We start from the raw sequence: 19,474 nt of genomic DNA, 5'->3' as shown, positions 1-19,474 counted from the left end.
ATAATAGAATCTGAGCTGAAATAGTTAAAAGTGGATTCAGTAAAATGTTCTTAACACCAAGGGTTGTGAGTATGTGAAACGCACTAGTCCCAAAAGACAATAGAATCAACTTAATTTGCAGCATTTAAAAGAAAGATAAATAACTGGGTTTTTAATCTTAACATTGCTTGGACTCAGTGCTCCTGGCCCCCACTCCTGAAATTGAACTTTGCACCTTTCACGAACCAGAGTGAGCCTTATCTGGGTAAAAATGGTGCTGCTCAGGTTGAAGAGAGACCCCTTTTCACTATACTGTGCCTTAACATAGGAACATAGAAAATAGAAGCAAGATTAGGCCATTCAGCCCTTCGGGCCTGCTCCTCCATTCAAAATGATCATGGCTGATCGACCAACTCAGTACACTGTTCCTGCTTTTTCCCCATATCCCTTGATCCCCTTAGCATTAAGAAATATATCCATCTCCTTCTTGAATACATCTAATGACTTGACCTCCACTGCCTTCTGTGGTAGAGAATTCCACAGGTTCACCACCCTCTGAGTGAAGAAATTTCTCCTCATCTCTGTTCTAAATGGCATACCCTGTATCCTGAGACTGTGACCCCTGGTTCTGGACTCCCCAGCCATCGGGAACATCCTCCCTGCATATAGTCTGTCTAGTCCTGTTAGAATTTTATATGTTTCGATGAGATCACCTCTCATTCTTCTAAACTCCAGTGAATATAGGCCTAGTCGACCCAATCTCTCCTCATACGTCAGTCCTGCCATCCCAGGAATCAGTCTAATAAACCTTCGTTGCACTCCCTCCATGGCAAGGACATCCTTCCTCAGATAAGGAGACCAAAACTGCACACAATACTCCAGATGTGGTCTCACCAAGGCCCTGTATAACTGCAGTAAGACATCCCTGCTCCTGTACTCAAATCCTCTTGCAATGAACGCCAACATACCATTCGCCTTCCTAACTGCTTGCTGCACCTGAATGCTCGCTTTCAGCGACTGGTGTACAAGGACACCCAGGTCTCGTTGCACCTCCCCTTTTCCCAATCTATCACCATTCAGATAATAATCTGCCTTTCTGTTTTTGCAACCAAAGTGGATAACCTCACATTTATCCACGTTATACTGCATCTGCCATGTTCTTGCCCACTCACCCAACTTGTCCAAATCACATTGGAGCCTCTTTGCATCCTCCTCACAGCTCACATTCCACCCCAGCTTTGTGTCATCTGCAAACTTGGAAATGTTACATTCCATTCCCTCATCCAAATCATTGATATATATTGTGAATAGCTGGGGCCCAAGCTCTGATCCCTGCGGTACCCGACTAATCACTTCCTGCCACCCGGAAAAAGACCCGTTTATTCCTACTCTCTGTTTCCTGTCTGTCAACCAATTCTCAATCCATGCCAGTATATTCCCCCCAATCCCATGTGCTTCAATTTTACACAATAACCTCTTGTGTGGGACCTTATCAAAAGCCTTCTGAAAATCCAAGTACACCACATCCACTGGTTCTCCCCTATCTATTCTACCAGTTACATCCTCAAAAAAACTCCAGTAGATTTGTTAAGCATGATTTCCCTTTCATAAACCCATGCTGACTTTGTCCAATCCCGTTAATGCCTTCCAAGTGTTCCATTATCACATCCTTTATAATAGACTCTCGCATTTTCCCCACTATTGATGTGTAATTCCCTGTTTTTTCTCTCCCTCCTTTTTGAAATAGTGGGGTTACATTTGCCACCCTCCAATCTGTAGGAATTGTTCCAGAGTCTATAGAATTTTGGAAGATGATCACCAATGCATCCACTATTTTCAGGGCCACTTCCTTTGGTACTCTGGGATGTAGATTATCAGGCCCTGGGGATTTGTCAGCCTTTCGCCCCATTAATTTCCCTAGCTCTTTTTTTTTTACTAATACTGGCTTCCTTCAGTCCCTCCCTCTCACTTGGACCCTTGGTTCCCTAACATTTCTGGGAGGTTATTTGTGTCCTCCTTTGTGAAGACAGAACCATGGTATGTGTTTAATTGTTCTGCCATTTCTTTGTTCCCCATTATAATTTCCCCCATTTCTGACTCTAAGGGACCTACATTTGTCTTCACTAATCTCTTTCTCTTGACATATTTATAGAAGCTTTTACAGTCAGTTTTTATGTTCCCTGCTAGTTTACTCTCATACTCTATTTTCCCCCTCTTAATCAATCTCTTTGTTATCCTTTGCTGAATTCTGAACTGCTCCCAATCCTCAGGCTTGCCGCTTTTTCTGGCAATTTTATATGTCTCCTCTTTGGATCTAATACTACCCCTAATTTCTTTGGTAAGCCACGGTTGAGCCACCTTTCCTGTTTTATTTTTGCACCAGACAGGAATGAATAATTGTTGTAATTCCTGCACACGTTCTTTAAATATTAGCCATTGCCTATCCACTGTCATCCCTTTTAGTAAAGTTCCCCAATCTATCCAAGCCAACTTGCACCTCATACTTTTGTAATTTCCTTTATTGAGATTCAGGACCCTAGTTTCGGATTCGACTACTTCACTCTCCATCTTAATGAGGAATTCTATTATGTTATGGTCGCTCTTCCCTAAGGGACCCCAAGATTGTTAATTAATCCTTTCTCATTGCACAATACCCAGTCTAGGATCGCCTGTTCTCCAGTTGGTTCCTCAACGTATTGGTCTGGAAAACCATCACGTACACACTCCAGGAACTCCTCCCCCACAGTATTATTGCTAATTTGGTTTGACCAATCTATATGTAGATTAAAGTCACCCATGATTATAGTTGTACCCTTCTTGCATGCGTCTCTAATTTCCTGTTTAATGCCCTCCCCTGCATCCCCACTACTGTTTGGGGGCCTCTTGTCAACCCCCACCAACGTTTTCTGCTCCTTAATGTTTCTTAGCTCCACCCATACAGGTTCCACATCGTGATTTTCCGAGCCAATATCCTTCCTCACTATTGCATTGATTTCCTCCTTTACTAACAACGCTACCCCACCTCCTTTCCCTTTTTGCCTGTCCTTCCTAAATATTGAATACCCCTGGATGTTCAGTTCCCATCCTTGGTCACCCTGCAGCTATGTCTCCGTAATCGAAACTATATCATAACCGTTAATATCTATCTGCGCTGTTAATTCATCTACCTTGTTGCGAATGCTCCGCTCATTAAGACACACTGCCTTTAGACTTGTCGTTTTAAGATTGCTTGTTGTCTTAGTATTATTTTGCACTATGGCCCTATTTGTTTTTCGCCCTTGTTTTCTCTGCCTTCCGCTATTGCTTCTTCCCTTTCTGTCTTTTGTTTCTATCCTTGTTTCCCCCTCCTCTGTCGCCCTGCTCAGGTTCCCATCCCCCTGCCATTCTAGTTTAAACCTTCCCCAACAGCACTAGCAAACACCCCCGCGAGGACATCGGTCCCAGTCCTGCTCAGGTGTAACCCGTCCCACTTGTACAGGTCCCACCTTCCCCAGAACCGGTCCCAATGTCCCAGGAATCTAAATCCCTCCCTCCTACACCATCCCTGCAGCCACGCATTCATCCTGTCTATTCTCCTGTTCCTATACTCACCAGCACGTGGCACTGGTAGTAATCCTGAGATCACTACCTTTGAGGTCCTGCTTTTTAATTTATCTCCTTTACTCCTTAAATTCACCTTGCAGGACCTCGTCCCTTTTTTTACCTATGTCGTTGGTACCGATATGGACCACGACTACTGGCTGTTCACCCTCCCCCTCCAGAATGCCCTGCAGCCGCAAGGATGTGCCATGTCTCCTTGTCTTCAGTAGTTTGGACCAGGAATAGAAACACTCGCACTGCTCAAACTATAATCCACAAGACACATTTATTGAATGCTAAACAGGTTTTAAAAAAAAAGCTGTGGTCAGTATAATTAGTATGTTTATAGTAATTAAAATGTCAAGAATACCACAAGCTCTTCTCCTATGCTAATCCTCAACATAAAAGTGACCCTGAAATATGCCTCCTTTACTCCATGGCTGTATCGTGCCCCAGAGTCACTGAGCCATCTCTTATCTCTGCCTGCTTCAGACTGACTGCTGCCATTTTGCAATACTGCTGACAATATAGCTCCAAATTCCTTTAAGATAACCTAGACATTCATCATTAAAACTGTATTTCTCATAACTACATTTAATAGACAGAAACTGTGGATCTAACTTAAATATAGCTGGCAAAGAAACATATCCTGTAAACCAGCCACAGGATAGTTAGAGCTGAAAGGAATGGCTTGATGTGGAATGATCTGAGAGATGGCAGCAATCAGCCCATTCATATCAAGACCTTCCTCAACCAGAATACAGAATCGGTTTATACCCCTGAGGGGCAAGAACTCTACTTGCCAAAAAAAACAGCCATGGACAACTAAAGAGGTAAGGGACAGTATAAGACATAAGGAAAGGGCATACAAAAAGGCAAAAAATGGCACAGATCCTGGCGAATGGGAAAGATACAAAGATCAACAAAGGGTCACAAAACAGATAGTAAGAGCTACAAAAAGAGAGTATGAAAAGAAACTCGCAAGGGATATCAAAACCAATACAAAGAACTTTTATAGTTATATTAGGAAAAGGAGGGTGGTCAGGAGCAGTGTTGGCCCCTTAAAAACTGAAAGTGGGGATATTGTCATTGACAATGGGGAAATGGCGGACATGTTGAACAATTACTTTGCGTCAGTATTTACAGTGGAAAAAGAGGATAGCATGCCGGAAATCCCAAGAAAACTAATATTAAATCGGGGACAGGGAATCAACAAAATTAACATAAGTAAAGCAACAGTAATGAAGAAAATAATAGCACTGAAGAGTGACAAATCCCCAGGACCAGATGGTTTCCATCCCAGGGTTTTAAAGGAAGTAGGTGAGCAGATTGCAGATGCCCTAACTATAATCTTTCAAAGTTCTCTGGATTCAGGAACTGTCCCTCTGGATTGGAAAATTGCACACGTCACTCCGCTTTTTAAGAAAGGAGAGAGGGAAACCGGGGAATTATAGACCAGTTAGCCTAACATCTGTTGTGGGGAAAATGCTGGAGTCTATAATTAAGGATGGGGTGACTGAACACCTCAAGAATTTTCAGTTAATCAGTGAGAGCCAGCATGGATTTGTGAAAGGTCGGTCGTGCCTGACAAACCTGATTGAATTTTTTGAAGAGGTGACTAAAGTATGAATGGCCTACTCCTGTTCCTATGTTCCGATAACCACAAGTTGTCTCAGCTTTGCCTGAGGTGTGAAATGCATATTCTCTGCAGCCTGTAGAAGCAGCTAACAGTAACGCGTTTTAACCCTGTATATTCTGTGGTCAGCAACAACAAATTCAAGGTATAATCCGATTAAAAAAAAACTTCATTTTTGTCACAAACACATTACCCAGAAGGCCATAAAGACAGTATGATGGGAAGTGTTTAGAAGGGATGTAGGTGAGCAGGCGGGAGCGAGAGTTATGGCGCGGGCGGGAGCGAGAGTTATGGCGCGGGCGGGAGCGAGAGTTATGGCGCGGGCGGGAGCGAGAGTTATGGCGCGGGCGGGAGCGAGAGTTATGGCGCGGGCGGGAGCGAGAGTTATGGCGCGGGCGGGAGCGAGAGTTATGGCGCGGGCGGGAGCGAGAGTTATGGCGCGGGCGGGAGCGAGAGTTATGGCGCGGGCGGGAGCGAGAGTTATGGCGCGGGCGGGAGCGACAGTTATGGCGCGGGCGGGAGCGAGAGTTATGGCGCGGGCGGGAGCGAGAGTTATGGCGCGGGCGGGAGCGAGAGTTATGGCGCGGGCGGGAGCGAGAGTTATGGCGCGGGCGGGAGCGAGAGTTTTGGCGCGGGCGGGAGCGAGAGTTATGACACGGGCGGGAGCGAGAGTTAATGTGATGTAGATACAGTCCCCACCGCATTTGCCTGCTGTAGCGGTGGGCTCAAGATGGCAAAGCTCCAATGGGCAGACGAGCTTACTCCTATTCTTATGTGGAGAACAAACTCGAGGCATGTTGCCAGTATTCTACAAACACCATTCCATGAATTGGTACTGAGGGAAATGAGGGCACCTGCCCTCCAGTTTCCAGAGAAACCATGGTACTCAATTGTCTGTCTGTTCAATTAGCTGCTTACTCTAGTTACGTGATCAATGGGGTGGAAGTTTTAAACTTTTCTCAAGTGATTGACATTGTTTCCAGGTGCTGCATTCTCGTGTCCCTCGTGGCCAGAAGCTTTTTGAAGGCCTCATCAATGCTGAGTCTGTCGCTGTGAATGGAGATGATAAACAGCTGGAAGATCTGCGATACCGATGGATATTGTATAAAACGAAGCTGAGAGAGGCTGGAGAGCTCTCAGTAAGTACACTGAACTGGTTTACAGGAGCTCTTAAATGGGATCAGAGCTTTTCTCTGAATGCTGCCAGTTTTTCATTTGGCAGTAGTCCCTAGTGAATCACATGATTCCATTCACGAAACATTGCACGGATCTCAGATGTGTCTGTGTATACAGGAGTGGAGATTTAGTGCAGGTGTGTGGTGTAGGTATCAAACCTAAAATTCTCAGCCCACAGATCCCAATCCAGGAGGTGTGGGTCAAGCTTTGAATGCTCAGTCATGATTCATTCCACAGAGTCAGATTCCACATGTACGCTGACAACACCCAGCTCTCCCTCTCCACCACTCTCTTGACCCCTCCACTGTCTCTGTGTTGTCAGTCCGTTTGTTTGATAATCAGCCTTGGATGAGCTACAATTCTCTTCTGTTAAATATTGGGAAGACCAAACCCATCATCTTTGGCCTCCTCCACAATCTCTATACCCTTGCCACCAATTCCATATCCCTGCTGGCCATGTCTCAGTTTGAACCAGACTGTTCATAATCTCGGCATCCTATTCGAACCCGAGGTGAGTTTCTGACCCCGTATCCTCTGTGTTCACCTCTATAACATCGCCCATCTCCGCTCCTACCTCAGCCCATCTGCTGATGAAACCCTCATCCATGGCTCTGTCACTTCGAGACTCGACTAATCCAATTCTCTCCTTGCCAACCACTCATCCTTAACCCTCCATATCCTTCAGCTCATTTGACCATATCCTATCCCGCACCAGGACCCACTTGCCCATCAGCTCTGTCCTCGCTGACCTTCATTGGCTCCTGATTCCCCCATTGCCTCCCATTTAAAATTCTCATCCTGTGTTTAAATTCCTTCATAGCCTCATCTCTCCTTATTTTTGTAAAATCCACCCCACCCTACAAAACTCTGTTTCTCCAACACTGGCTTCTTGTGCATCACCCATTCCCTTTGCCCCACCATTGATGGCCATGCCTTCAGCTGCCTTGCCAACCACCTTAAAGCTGTGCCTTCTGGTTCTCCACCCTTCCCCCGATGGGAACAGTTTCTCTTTATTTACTTTATCTAAACCCTTCATGATTTTGAATACCTCTATCAAGTCTCCTCTTAACCTTCTCTGCTCTAAGGAGAACAACCCCAGCTTCTCCAGTCTATCCACGTAACTGAAGTCCCTCATCCCTGGAACCGTTCTACTAAATCTCTTCTGAACCTCTCTAAAGCCTTCAAATCCTTCCTAAAGTGCAGTGCCCAGAACTGGACACAATATTCCAGTTGTGGCCGAACCAGTGTTTTACAAAGGTTCATCATGACTTCCTTGCTTTTGTACTCTATGCCTCTATTTCTAAAGCCCAGGATCCCGTATGCTTTTTTAACCGCTTTTTCAACCTGCCCTGCCATCTTAAAAGATTTATGCACATATACCCCCAGGGCCTCTCTGTTCCTGCACCCCTTTAGAATTGTACCCTTCAGTTTATATTGCCTCTCCTCGTTCTTCCTACTGAAATGTATCACTTTTCACTTCTCTTCGTTAAATTTCATCTGCCACGTGTCTGCCCATTCCACCAGTCTTGAAGTCTATCACTATCCTCCTCACCGTTTACTACATTTCCATGTTTTGTGTCATCTGCATATTTTGAGATTGTGTCCTGTACACCCAAGTCCAAGTCATTAATATATATCAAAAAAAGCAGTGGTCCTCGTACCAACCCCTGGGGATCACCACTGTACACCTCCCTCCAATCCGAAAAACAACCGTTCACCACCGTTCTCTGTTTCCTGACACTTAGCCAATTTCGTATCCATGCTGCCACTGCCCCTTTTATTCCATGGGCTACGGGAATTTAGTGAGAGTGGGAATTCGGTGCAGAGATCCTCAGTAATTTAAATCGAGGGGCAACAGTAAATAAGTAAATACATCAATAATCAGTCATTAAATTAGATCTAAGGGGATAAATTAAAATTAACTAAGTAGAGGATTCAATTATCCTAATATAGACTGGGATAGTAAGAGTGTAAAGGACAAAGAGGGGTTGGAATTCCGAAAATGTGTACAGGAGAACTTTCTTGATCAGTATGTTTTCAGCCCAATGAGGAAGGAAGCAGTGCTGGATCTGGTTCTGGGGAATGAAGTGCGGCAAGTGGAGTATCTTTCAGTGAGAGAGCATTTGGGAAAGAGTGATCACAATATTATTAGTTTTAGAATAGTTATGGAAAAGGAGAAGGAAAAATTAAATGTGAAAATACTCAGCTGGAGAAGGGCTAATTTCATTGAGTTGAAAAGGGATCCGGCCCAGGTGGATTGGAATCAAAAGATTGGCAGGTAAAACATTAAATGAGCAATGGGAGGCCTTCAAAGAGAAGATAGTTCAAGTACAGACTAGACACATTCCCATGAGGGGGAAAGGAAGGGCATCCAAAGCTAGAACTCCCTGAATGACTAAAGATATAGAGATTATAATGAAACAGAAAAAAGAGGCTTATGATAAATGTCAGGTTCATAATTCAGTAAAGAACCAAGCTGAATACAAAAACTAGAGGAGAGAACTGAAAAGGGAAATAAGAGGGGCAAAGAGAGCGCATGAGAAGGTAACGTAAAAGGGAACCCAAAAGTCTTTTATAAACATATAAATAGTAAAAGGGCAGCCAAAGGAAGGTCCAGGCCAATTTGGGACCAAAAAGGAGATGATCTTTTGGAAACAGAGGACATGGCTCAGGTACTGAGAGTATTTTCCATCTGTCTTCCCTAGAGAATAGAATACTGCCATTGTAGCAGTAAAGGAGGAGGTAATAGATAAAGAGGAAATAATAAAAAGGCTGGCAGCACTCAAAGTAGGTAAGTCACCAGTCCAGCTGGGATGCATCCGAGGTTACTGAGGGAAATAAGGGTGGAAATTGCGGAGGCTCTGGCCACAATCTTCCAATCCTCCTTAGATATGGGGATGGTGCCAGAGGACTGGTGGATTGCAAATGTTACACCCTTGTTCAAAAAAAGGGACGAGGGATAAACCCAGCAACTACAAGCCAGTCAGTTTAACCTCGGTGGTGGGGAAGCTTTTAGAAACGATAATCCGGGACAAAATTAAGAGTCACTTGGACAAGTGTGAATTAATAAAGGAAAGCCAGTACGGATTTATTATAGGCAAATTGTGTTCAACTAACTTAATAGAGTTTTTTGATGAGGTAACAGAGGGTTGCTGAGGGCAATGCGGTTGATGTGGTGTATATGGCGTTCCAAAAGTCGCTTGATAAAGTGCCACATAATAGGCTTGTCAGCAAAAATTGAAGCCCATGGAATAAAAGGGGCAGTGGCAGCATGGATACGAAATTGGCTAAGTGACAGGAATCAGAGAGCAGTGGTGAACGATTGTTTTTCGGACTGGAGGGAGGTGTACAGTGGTGTTCCCCAGGGGTTGGTACCAGGACCACTGCTTTTCTTGATATATATTAATGATTTGCACTTGGGTGTACAGGGCACAATTTCAAAATTTGCAGATGAGACAAAACTTGGAAGTGTAGTGAACAGTGAGGAGGATAGTGATAGACTTCAAGAGGATACAGTCTGGCTGGTGGAATGGGTGGACACGTGACAGATGAAATTTAACACAGAGAAGTGTGAAGTGTTACATTTTGGCAGGAAGAATGAGGAGAGGCAATATAAACTAAATGGTACAATTCTAAAGCGGGTGCAGGAATACATACACCTGGGGGTGCATGTACACAAATCTTTGAAGGTGGCAGGACAGGTTGAGAAAGCGGTTAAAAAAGCATACGGGATCTTGGGCTTTATAAATAGAGGCATAGAGTACAAAAGCAAGGAGGTTATGTTATAAGAACATAAGAAATAGGAACAGGAGTAGGCCATCTGGCCTTTCAAGCCCGCTCCACCATTCAACAAGATCATGGCTGATCTTCTACCTCAACGCCACTTTCCTGCACCATCCCCATATCCGTTGATGCCTTTAATATCTAAAAATCTATAGATTTCTGTTTTGAATGTACTCAATGACTGAGCCTCCGCAGCCCTCTGGGGTAGAGAATTCCAAAGATTCACCACCCTCTGAGGGAAGAAATTTCTCCTCATTTCAGTCCTAAATGGCCTATGTTTTATTCTGAGACTGTGACTCCGGTTCTAGACTCCCCAGCCAGGGGAAACATCCTCCCTGCATCTACCTTGTCGAGCCCTGTAAGAATTTTGTATGTTTCAATGAGATCACCTCTCATTCTTCTAAACTCTAGAGCATACAGGCCTAGTCTACCCAATCTCTTCTCTTCGACAATCCCTTCATCCCAGGAATCAGTCAGGTGAACCTTCGTTGCACTCCCTGTATGGCAAGTATATCCTTTCTTAGCTAAGGAGACCATAATTGTACACAATATTCCAGGTGTGGTCTCACCAAGGCCCTATATAATTGCAGTAAGACATCTTTACTCCTGTACTCAAATCCTCTTGTAATAAAGGCCAACATACCATTTGCCTTCCTAATTGCTTGCTGCACCTGCATGTTTGCTTTCAGTGACTCACATACTCAGACACCCAGGTCCCTTTGAACATCAACATTTCCCAATCTCTCGCCATTTAAAAAATACTCTGCATTTCTGTTTTTCCTACCAAAGTGGATAACTTCTCATTTTTCCACATTATATTCCATCTGCCATGCTCTTGCCCACTCACTTAGCCTGTCCATATCCCCTTGAAGCCTCTTTAAGAACATAAGAACATAAGAAATTGGAGCAGGAGTAGGCCAATCGGCCCCTCGAGCCTGCTCCGCCATTCAACAAGATCATGGCTGATCTGATCCCAACCACAAATCTAAAGAACACAATAAGTCGGAGCAGGACCCGGCCACATAGCCCCTGGGCCCTCTCCGCCACCCACAGGGCATTGACCGATCCGAACTCAGCTTCATGTCCAATTTCCTGCCCGCTCCCCATAACCCCTAATTCCCTTTACTTCTAGGAAACTGTCTATTTCTGTTTTAAATTTATCTAATGATGTAGCTTCCACAGCTTCCTGGGGCAGCAAATTCCACAGACCTACCACCCTCTGAGTGAAGAAGTTTCTCCTCATCTCAGTTTTGAAAGAGCAGCCCCTTATTCTAAGATTATGCCCCCTAGTTCTAGTTTCACCCATCTTTGGGAACATCCTTACTGCATCCACCCGATCAAGACCCTTCACAATCTTATATGTTTCAATAAGATCGCCTCTCATTCTTCTGAACTCCAATGAGTAGAGTCCCAATCTACTCAACCTCTCCTCATATGTCCGCCCCCTCATCCCCGGGATTAACCGAGTGAACCTTCTTTGTACTGCCTCGAGAGCAAGTATGTCTTTTCTTAAGTATGGAGACCAAAACTGTATGCAGTATTCCAGGTGCGGTCTCACCAATACCTTATATAACTGCAGCAATACCTCCTTGTTTTTATATTCTATCCCCCGAGCAATAAAAGCCAACATTCCGTTGGCTTTCTTGATCACCTGCTGCACCTGCATACCAACTTTTTGATTTTCTTGCACTAGGACCCCCAGATCCCTTTGTACTGCAGTACTTTCCAGTCTCTCGCCATTAAGAAAATAACTTGCTCTCTGATTTTTCCTGCCAAAGTGCATAACCTCACATTTTCCAATATTATATTGCATCTGCCAAATCTCCGCCCACTCACCCAGCCTGTCTATATCCCCTTGCAGGTTTTTTATGTCCTCCTCACTCTCTACTTTCCCTCCCATCTTTGTATCATCTGCAAATTTTGATATGTTGCACTCGGTCCCCTCCTCCAAATCGTTAATATAGATTGTAAAGAGTTGGGGACCCAGCACCGACCCCTGTGGAACACCACTGGTTACTGGTTGCCAGTCCGAAAATGAACCATTTATCCCAACTCTCTGCTTCCTGTTTGATAACCAATCCTCCACCCATGCCAGAATATTACCCCCAATCCCGTGATTTTTTATCTTAAGTAATAATCTTTTATGTGGCACCTTGTCGAATGCCTTCTGGAAGTCTAAATACACTACGTCCACTGGTTCCCCTTTATCCACCCTATACGTTATATCCTCGAAGAACTCAAGCAAATTTTGCATCCTCCTCACAACTCACATTCCCACCTAGTTTTGTGTCATCAGCAAACTTGGAAATATACATTTGGTCCCCTCATCTAAATCATTATAGATATAGATTGTGAATAGCTGGGGCCTAAGCACCGATCCCTGCGGTACCCCACTAGTCACTGCCTGCCAACCTGAAAAAGACCCATTTATTCCTGCTTTCTGTTTTCTGTCTGTTAACCAATTCTCAATCCATGCCAGTATATTTCCCCAATTCCAAGTGCTCTAACTTTGTTCACCAACCTCCTGTGTGGGACCTCATCAAAAGCCTTCTGAAAATCCAAATACACCACATCCACTGGTTCCCCCTTATCTATTCTACTAGCTGCATCCTCAAAGAACTTCAATAGGTTTGTTAGTTTTACTCTCATATTCTATTTTCCCTTTTTTAAATCAATTTCTTGGTCCTCATTTGCTGAATTCTAAAATGCTCCCAATCGTCAGCCTTACTGCTTTTTCTGGCAACTTTATCTGCCTCTTCCTTTGATTTAATACTATCTTTAATTTCTCTTGTTAGCCACGGTTGGACCACTTTTCCTGTTGGGTTTTTGTGCCTTAAAGGAATATATATTTGTTGCAAGTTATGTATTACTTCTTTAAATGCTAGCCATTGCCTGTCTACCATCACGCCTTTTAATGTCGTTCCCCAATCAACCACAGCCAACTTGCGCCTCATACCTTCGTAGTTTCCTTTGTTTAGATTTAAAACCCTAGTTTCGGATTGAACTACATCACTTTCAAACTTAATGAAGAATTCTATCATATTATGGTCACTCTTCCCTAAGAGTTGATGAACCTTCATAAAACACTGGTTCAGCCACAACCAGAGTATTGTGTCCCATTCCGGGCACCATGCTTCAGGAAGGATGTGAAGGCCTTAGAGAGGGTGCAGAAAAGATTTACAAGAATGGTTCCAGGGATGAGGGACTTCAGTTACATGGATAGACTGGAGACGCTGGGGTTGTTCTCCTTAGAGCAGAGAAGGTTAAGAGAAGATTTGATAGAAGTATTCAAAACATGAAGAATTTGGATAAAGTTTTAAAAAAAACTGTTTCCATTGGTGGAAAGGTCGAAAACCAGAGTACACAGATTTAAGGTGATTGGCAAACGAACTAAAGACAACGTGAGGAAAAATATTTTTACGCAACAAGTAGTTATGATCTGGAATGTGCTGCCTGAAAAGGTATTTGAAGGGAAAAAATTTGCAGGGCTACGGGGAAAAAGTGGGGTAATGGGACTTTAGAATTCAGCAAAAAAGGACCAAGAGATTGATTAAGAGGGGAAAAATAGAGTATCAGAGTAAAATTGCGAGGAACACAAAGGTGGAGTGTAAAAGTTTCCACAAGTATGTTTAAAAAAAAATTAGTAAAGACAAATGTAGAAACATAGAAAATAGGAGCAAGAGTAGGCCATTCGGCCCTTCAGGCCTGCTCCGCCATTTAAAATTATCATAGCTGATCGTCTAACTCAGTACCCTGTTCCCACTTTTTCCCCATATCCCTTGATCCCTTTAGCATTAAGAAATATATCTATCTCCTTCTTGAATACATCTAATGACTTGGCCTCCACAGCCTTCTGTGGTCGAGAATTCCACAGGTTCACCACCCTCTGAGTGAAGAAATTTCTCCTCATCTCGGTTCGAAATGGCATACCCCGTATCCTGAGACTGTGACCCCTGGTTCTGGACTCCCCAGAGGATAAACCCAGCAACTACAGGCCAGTCAGTTTAACGTCGGCGGATGGGGAAACTTTTAGAAACGATAATCCGGGACAGAATTAACAGTCACTTGGACAAGTGTGGATTGATTAGGGAAAGCCAGCACGGATTTGTTAAAGGCATATCGTGTTTAACTAACTTGATAGAGTTTTTTGATGAGGTAACAGAGAGGGTCGATGAGGGCAATGCTGTTGATGTGGTGTATATGGACTTTCAAAAGGTGTTTGATAAAGTGCCGTATAATAGGCTTGTCATCAAAATTGAAGCCCATGGAATAAAAGGGGCAGTAGCAACATGGATACAGAATTGGCGAAGTAACAGGAAACAAAGTAGTGGTGAACGGTTGATTTTCGGACTGGGGGGAGATGTACAGTGTGGTCCCCAGGGGTGGATACTAGGACCACTGCTTTTCTTGATATATATTAATGACTTGGACTTGGGTGTACAGGGCACAATTTCAAAATGTGCAGATGACACAAAACTTGGAAGTGTAGTGAGGAGGATAGTGATAGACTTCAAGAGGATATAGACAGGCTGGCGGCATGGGCGGAAACGTGACAGATAAAATTTAGAATCATAGAAAGGTTACTGCACGGAAGGAGGCCATTCGGCCCATCAAGTCCATGCCAGCTCCAGGCAAGAGCAATTTGGCTGTTCCCACTCCCCCACCCTTTCCCCGTAGCCCTGCAAATTTTTTTCCTTTCAAGTACTTATCCTGTTCCCTTTTGAAGGCCACGATTGAATCTGCCTCCACCACCCCCTCAGGCAGTGCATTCCAGATCCTAACTACTCGCTGCTTAAAAAAGTTTTGCCTCATGTCATCTTTGGTTCTTTTGCCAATCACCTTAAATCTATGTCCTCTGGTCCTTGACCCTTCTGCCATTGGAAATAGTTTCTCTCTATCTACTCTTCCTGGACCCTTCATGACTTTGAATACCTCTATCAAATCTGCTCACAACCATCTCTGTTCCAAGGAGAATAACCCCAGCTTCTCCAGTCTATCCATGTAACTAAAGTCCCTCATCCTTGGAATCATTCTAGTAAATCTGTTTGCATCCTTCCTAAAGTCTTCAGATCTTTCCTAAAGTGCGGTGCCCAGAACTGGACACGTTAGTCCAGTTGTGGCTGAACTAGTGTTTTATGAAGGTTCATCATGACTGCCATACTTTAGTACTCTATGCCTCTATTTCTAAATCCCAGGATCCCGTATGCTTTTTTAACCACTTTCTTAACCTGCCCTGCCACCTTCAATGATTTGTGCACAAATACTCCCAGACCTCTCTGTTCCTGTACCCTTTTAGAGTTGTGCCTTAAGTTTATATTGCCTCTCCTCGTTCTTCCTACCGAAATGTATCACTTCACATTTTTCTGCATTAAATTTCATCTGCCACCAGCCTGTGTATATCCTCTTGAAGTCTATCACTATCCTCCTCACTGTTTACTAGGCGGGGAGAGAGAGAGAATCTAACTTTAGACTGGGGAGAGAGAGACAATCTAACTTTAGACTGGGTGGGGTAGAGAGAATCTAACTTCAGACTGGGGGAGAAAGAATCTAACTTTAGACTGGGGGGGAGAGAGAGAGAGAATCTATAGACTGGGGGGGACAGAGAGAGAATCTAACTTCAGACTGTGGGGGGGGGGGGGAGAGAGAGAGAATCTAACTTTAGACTGGGGGAGAAAGAATCTAACTTTAGACTGGGGGAGAAAGAATCTAACTTTAGACTGGGGGAGAAAGAATCTAACTTTAGACTGGGGGAGAAAGAATCGAACTTTAGACTGGGGGAGAAAGAATCGAACTTTAGACTGGGGGAGAGAGAATCGAACTTTAGACTGGGGGAGAAAGAATCAAACTTTAGACTGGGGGAGAGAGAATCGAACTTTAGACTGGGGGAGAGAGAGAGAATCTAACTTTAGACTGTGGGGGAGAGAGAGAATCTAACTTTGGACTGGGGGTGAGAGAGAGAATCTAACTTTAGACTGGGGGGAGAGAGAGAATCTAACTTTGGACTGGGGGTGAGAGAGAGAATCTAACTTTAGACTGTGGGGGTGGAGAGAATCTAACTTTAGACTGGGGGGAGAGAGAGAATCTAACTTTAGACTGGGGGGAGAGAGAGAATCTAACTTTGGACTGGGGGTGAGAGAGAGAATCTAACTTTAGACTGTGGGGGTGGAGAGAATCTAACTTTAGACTGGGGGGAGAGAGAGAATCTAACTTTAGACTGTGGGGGAGAGAGAGAATCTAACTTTGGACTGGGGGTGAGAGAGAGAATCTAACTTTAGACTGGGGGGAGAGAGAGAATCTAACTTTAGACTGGGGGGAGAGAGAGAATCTAACTTTGGACTGGGGGTGAGAGAGAGAATCTAACTTTAGACTGTGGGGGTGGAGAGAATCTAACTTTAGACTGTGGGGGTGAGAGAGAATCTAACTTTGGACTGGGGGTGAGAGAGAGAATCTAACTTTAGACTGGGGGAGAGAGAGAATCTAACTTTAGACTGGGGGGAGAGAGAGAATCTAACTTTAGACTGTGGGGGTGGAGAGAATCTAACTTTAGACTGTGGGGGTGAGAGAGAATCTAACTTTGGACTGGGGGTGAGAGAGAGAATCTAACTTTAGACTGGGGGAGAGAGAGAATCTAACTTTAGACTGTGGGGGTGAGAGAGAATCTAACTTTCGACTGGGGGGAGAGAGAGAATCTAACTTTAGACTGGGGGGAGAGAGAGAATCTAACTTTAGACTGGGGGGAGAGAGAGAATCTAACTTTGGACTGGGGGTGAGAGAGAGAATCTAACTTTAGACTGTGGGGGTGGAGAGAATCTAACTTTAGACTGTGGGGGTGAGAGAGAATCTAACTTTGGACTGGGGGTGAGAGAGAGAATCTAACTTTAGACTGGGGGAGAGAGAGAATCTAACTTTAGACTGTGGGGGTGAGAGAGAATCTAACTTTCGACTGGGGGGAGAGAGAGAATCTAACTTTAGACTGGGGGGAGAGAGAGAATCTAACTTTAGACTGGGGGGGGGAGTGAGAGAATCTAACTTTAGACTGTGGGGGAGAGAGAGAATCTAACTTTAGACTGGGGGGAGAGAGAGAATCTAACTTTAGACTGTGGGGGAGAGAGAGAATCTAACTTTAGACTGGGGGGAGAGAGAGAATCTAACTTTAGACTGTGGGGGAGAGAGAGAATCTAACTTTGGACTGGGGGTGAGAGAGAGAATCTAACTTTAGACTGGGGGAGAGAGAGAATCTAACTTTAGACTGTGGGGGTGAGAGAGAATCTAACTTTCGACTGGGGGGAGAGAGAGAATCTAACTTTAGACTGGGGGGAGAGAGAGAATCTAACTTTAGACTGGGGGGGGGAGTGAGAGAATCTAACTTTAGACTGTGGGGGAGAGAGAGAATCTAACTTTAGACTGGGGGGAGAGAGAGAATCTAACTTTAGACTGGGGGGGGGAGTGAGAGAATCTAACTTTAGACTGTGGGGGTGAGAGAGAATCTAACTTTCGACTGGGGGGAGAGAGAGAATCTAACTTTAGACTGGGGGGAGAGAGAGAATCTAACTTTAGACTGGGGGGGGGAGTGAGAGAATCTAACTTTAGACTGTGGGGGAGAGAGAGAATCTAACTTTAGACTGTGGGGGTGAGAGAGAGAATCTAACTTTAGACTGGGGAGAGAGAGGGAATCTAACTTTAGACTGTGGGGGTGAGAGAGAGAGAATCTAACTTTAGACTGGGGAGAGAGAGGGAATCTAACTTGAGACTGGGGGGGAGAGAGAGAGGGAATCTAACTTTAGACTGGGGGGGAGTGGGAGAGAATCTAACTTTTGACTGTGGGGGTGAGAGAGAATCTAACTTTAGACTGGGGGGGAGTGGGAGAGAATCTAACTTTAGACTGTGGGGGTGAGAGAGAATCTAACTTGAGACGGGGGGGGGATAGAGAGAATCTAAGTTTTCGCTGGTGGGGGAGTTTTGGATTCTTAGGGAGTCAAGGGAAATGGGGATCAAGGGGGAAAGTGGAGTTGATTTGAAGATTAGCCATGGTCTTACTGAATGGCGGAGCGGGCTCAAGGGACTGTGTCGTCTACTTCTGCTCTTATTTCCTTTGTAAGGAATCTGACAACACCAGGTTATAGTCCAACAGTTTTATTTGAAAATCACAAGCTTTTGGAGATTATCTCCTTCGTCAGGTGAGTGAGTGAATGAGAGGTTCTCAAATCGCATATCTTATATGAGGCTGGGAATCAAAGGTGTCGTTGGTGTTCAGACAGGTTAGCCACAGAAATACGTCCCAGTATACTGAATACACAATGGGTCAAATTACACAGACAAAGAGAGAAAGAGACCCGAAAGGCAGAGAGAGAGAGAAATGTCCAGTTGTATTAAAAACAGATAACTTATTTTTTTTCCCTGCTGGTGGGGTTACGTGTAGCATGACATGAACCCAAGATCCCGGTTGAGGCCGTCCTCATGGGTGCGCAACTTGGCTATCAATTTCTGCTCAACGATTTTGCGTTGTCGTGTGTCTCGAAGGCCGCCTTGAAGAATGCTTACCCGAAGATCGGTGGCTGAATGTCCTTGACTGCCAAAGTGTTCCCCGACTGGGAGGGAACCCTCCTGTCTGGCGATTGTTGCACGGTGTCCGTTCATCCGTTGTCGCAGTGTCTGCATGGTCTCGCCAATGTACGATGCTCCGGGGCATCCTTTCCTGCAACGTATGAGGTAGACAACGTTGGCCGAGTCACAGGAGTATGAACCATGCACCTGGTGGGTGGTGTCCTCTCGTGTGATGGTGGTATCTGTGTCGATGATCTGGCATGTCTTGCAGAGGTTACCGTGGCAGGGTTGTGTGGTGTCGTGGATGCTGTTCTCCTGAAAGCTGGATAATTTGCTGCGAACGATGGTCTGTTTGAAGTTGGGTGGCTGTTTGAAGGCAAGTAGTGGAGGCGTGGGGATGGCCTTAGCAAGGTGTTCGTCGTCATGGATGACATGTTGAAGGCTGCGAAGAACATGGCGTAGTTTCTCCGCTCCGGGGAAGTACTGGACGACGAAGGGCACTCTGTTGGTTGCGTCCCGTGTTTGTCTTCTGAGGAGGTCGATGCGATTCTTCGCTGTGGCCCGTCGGAACTGTCGATCGACAAGTCGAGCGTCATATCCTGTTCTTACGAGGGTGTCTTTCAGCGTCTTTAGGTGTCCATCGCGTTCCTCCTCGTCTGAGCAGATCCTGTGTATTCGCAGGGACCTCCTCAGAAGACAAACACGGGACGCAACCAACAGAGTACCCTTCGTCGTACCCTACGACGAGCACCTCGCTAAGGCCATCCCCACGCCTCC

At 44.8% G+C, this 19,474-nt stretch overlaps 1 protein-coding gene across 7 annotated transcripts in view; it reads left to right on the top strand.

The window, feature by feature from the left end:
- syne3 (spectrin repeat containing, nuclear envelope family member 3) overlaps positions 1-19,474 on the top strand; it is a 207,420-nt gene that overhangs the window by 157,932 nt on the left and 30,014 nt on the right. For all 7 annotated transcript variants that reach the window (XM_067992140.1, XM_067992143.1, XM_067992141.1 and 4 more), the window contains one exon: positions 6,178-6,333. In XM_067992140.1, the coding sequence (XP_067848241.1) occupies positions 6,178-6,333 (156 nt within the window). The remainder of the gene's footprint in view (positions 1-6,177; positions 6,334-19,474) is intronic.

This window comes from Heptranchias perlo, chromosome 10, assembly GCF_035084215.1.
Source record: "Heptranchias perlo isolate sHepPer1 chromosome 10, sHepPer1.hap1, whole genome shotgun sequence".
NCBI classification, from domain to species: domain Eukaryota; kingdom Metazoa; phylum Chordata; class Chondrichthyes; order Hexanchiformes; family Hexanchidae; genus Heptranchias; species Heptranchias perlo.
Note: the sequence above shows the minus strand (reverse complement) of the source record. Positions and strands in the feature narration are given on the sequence as shown.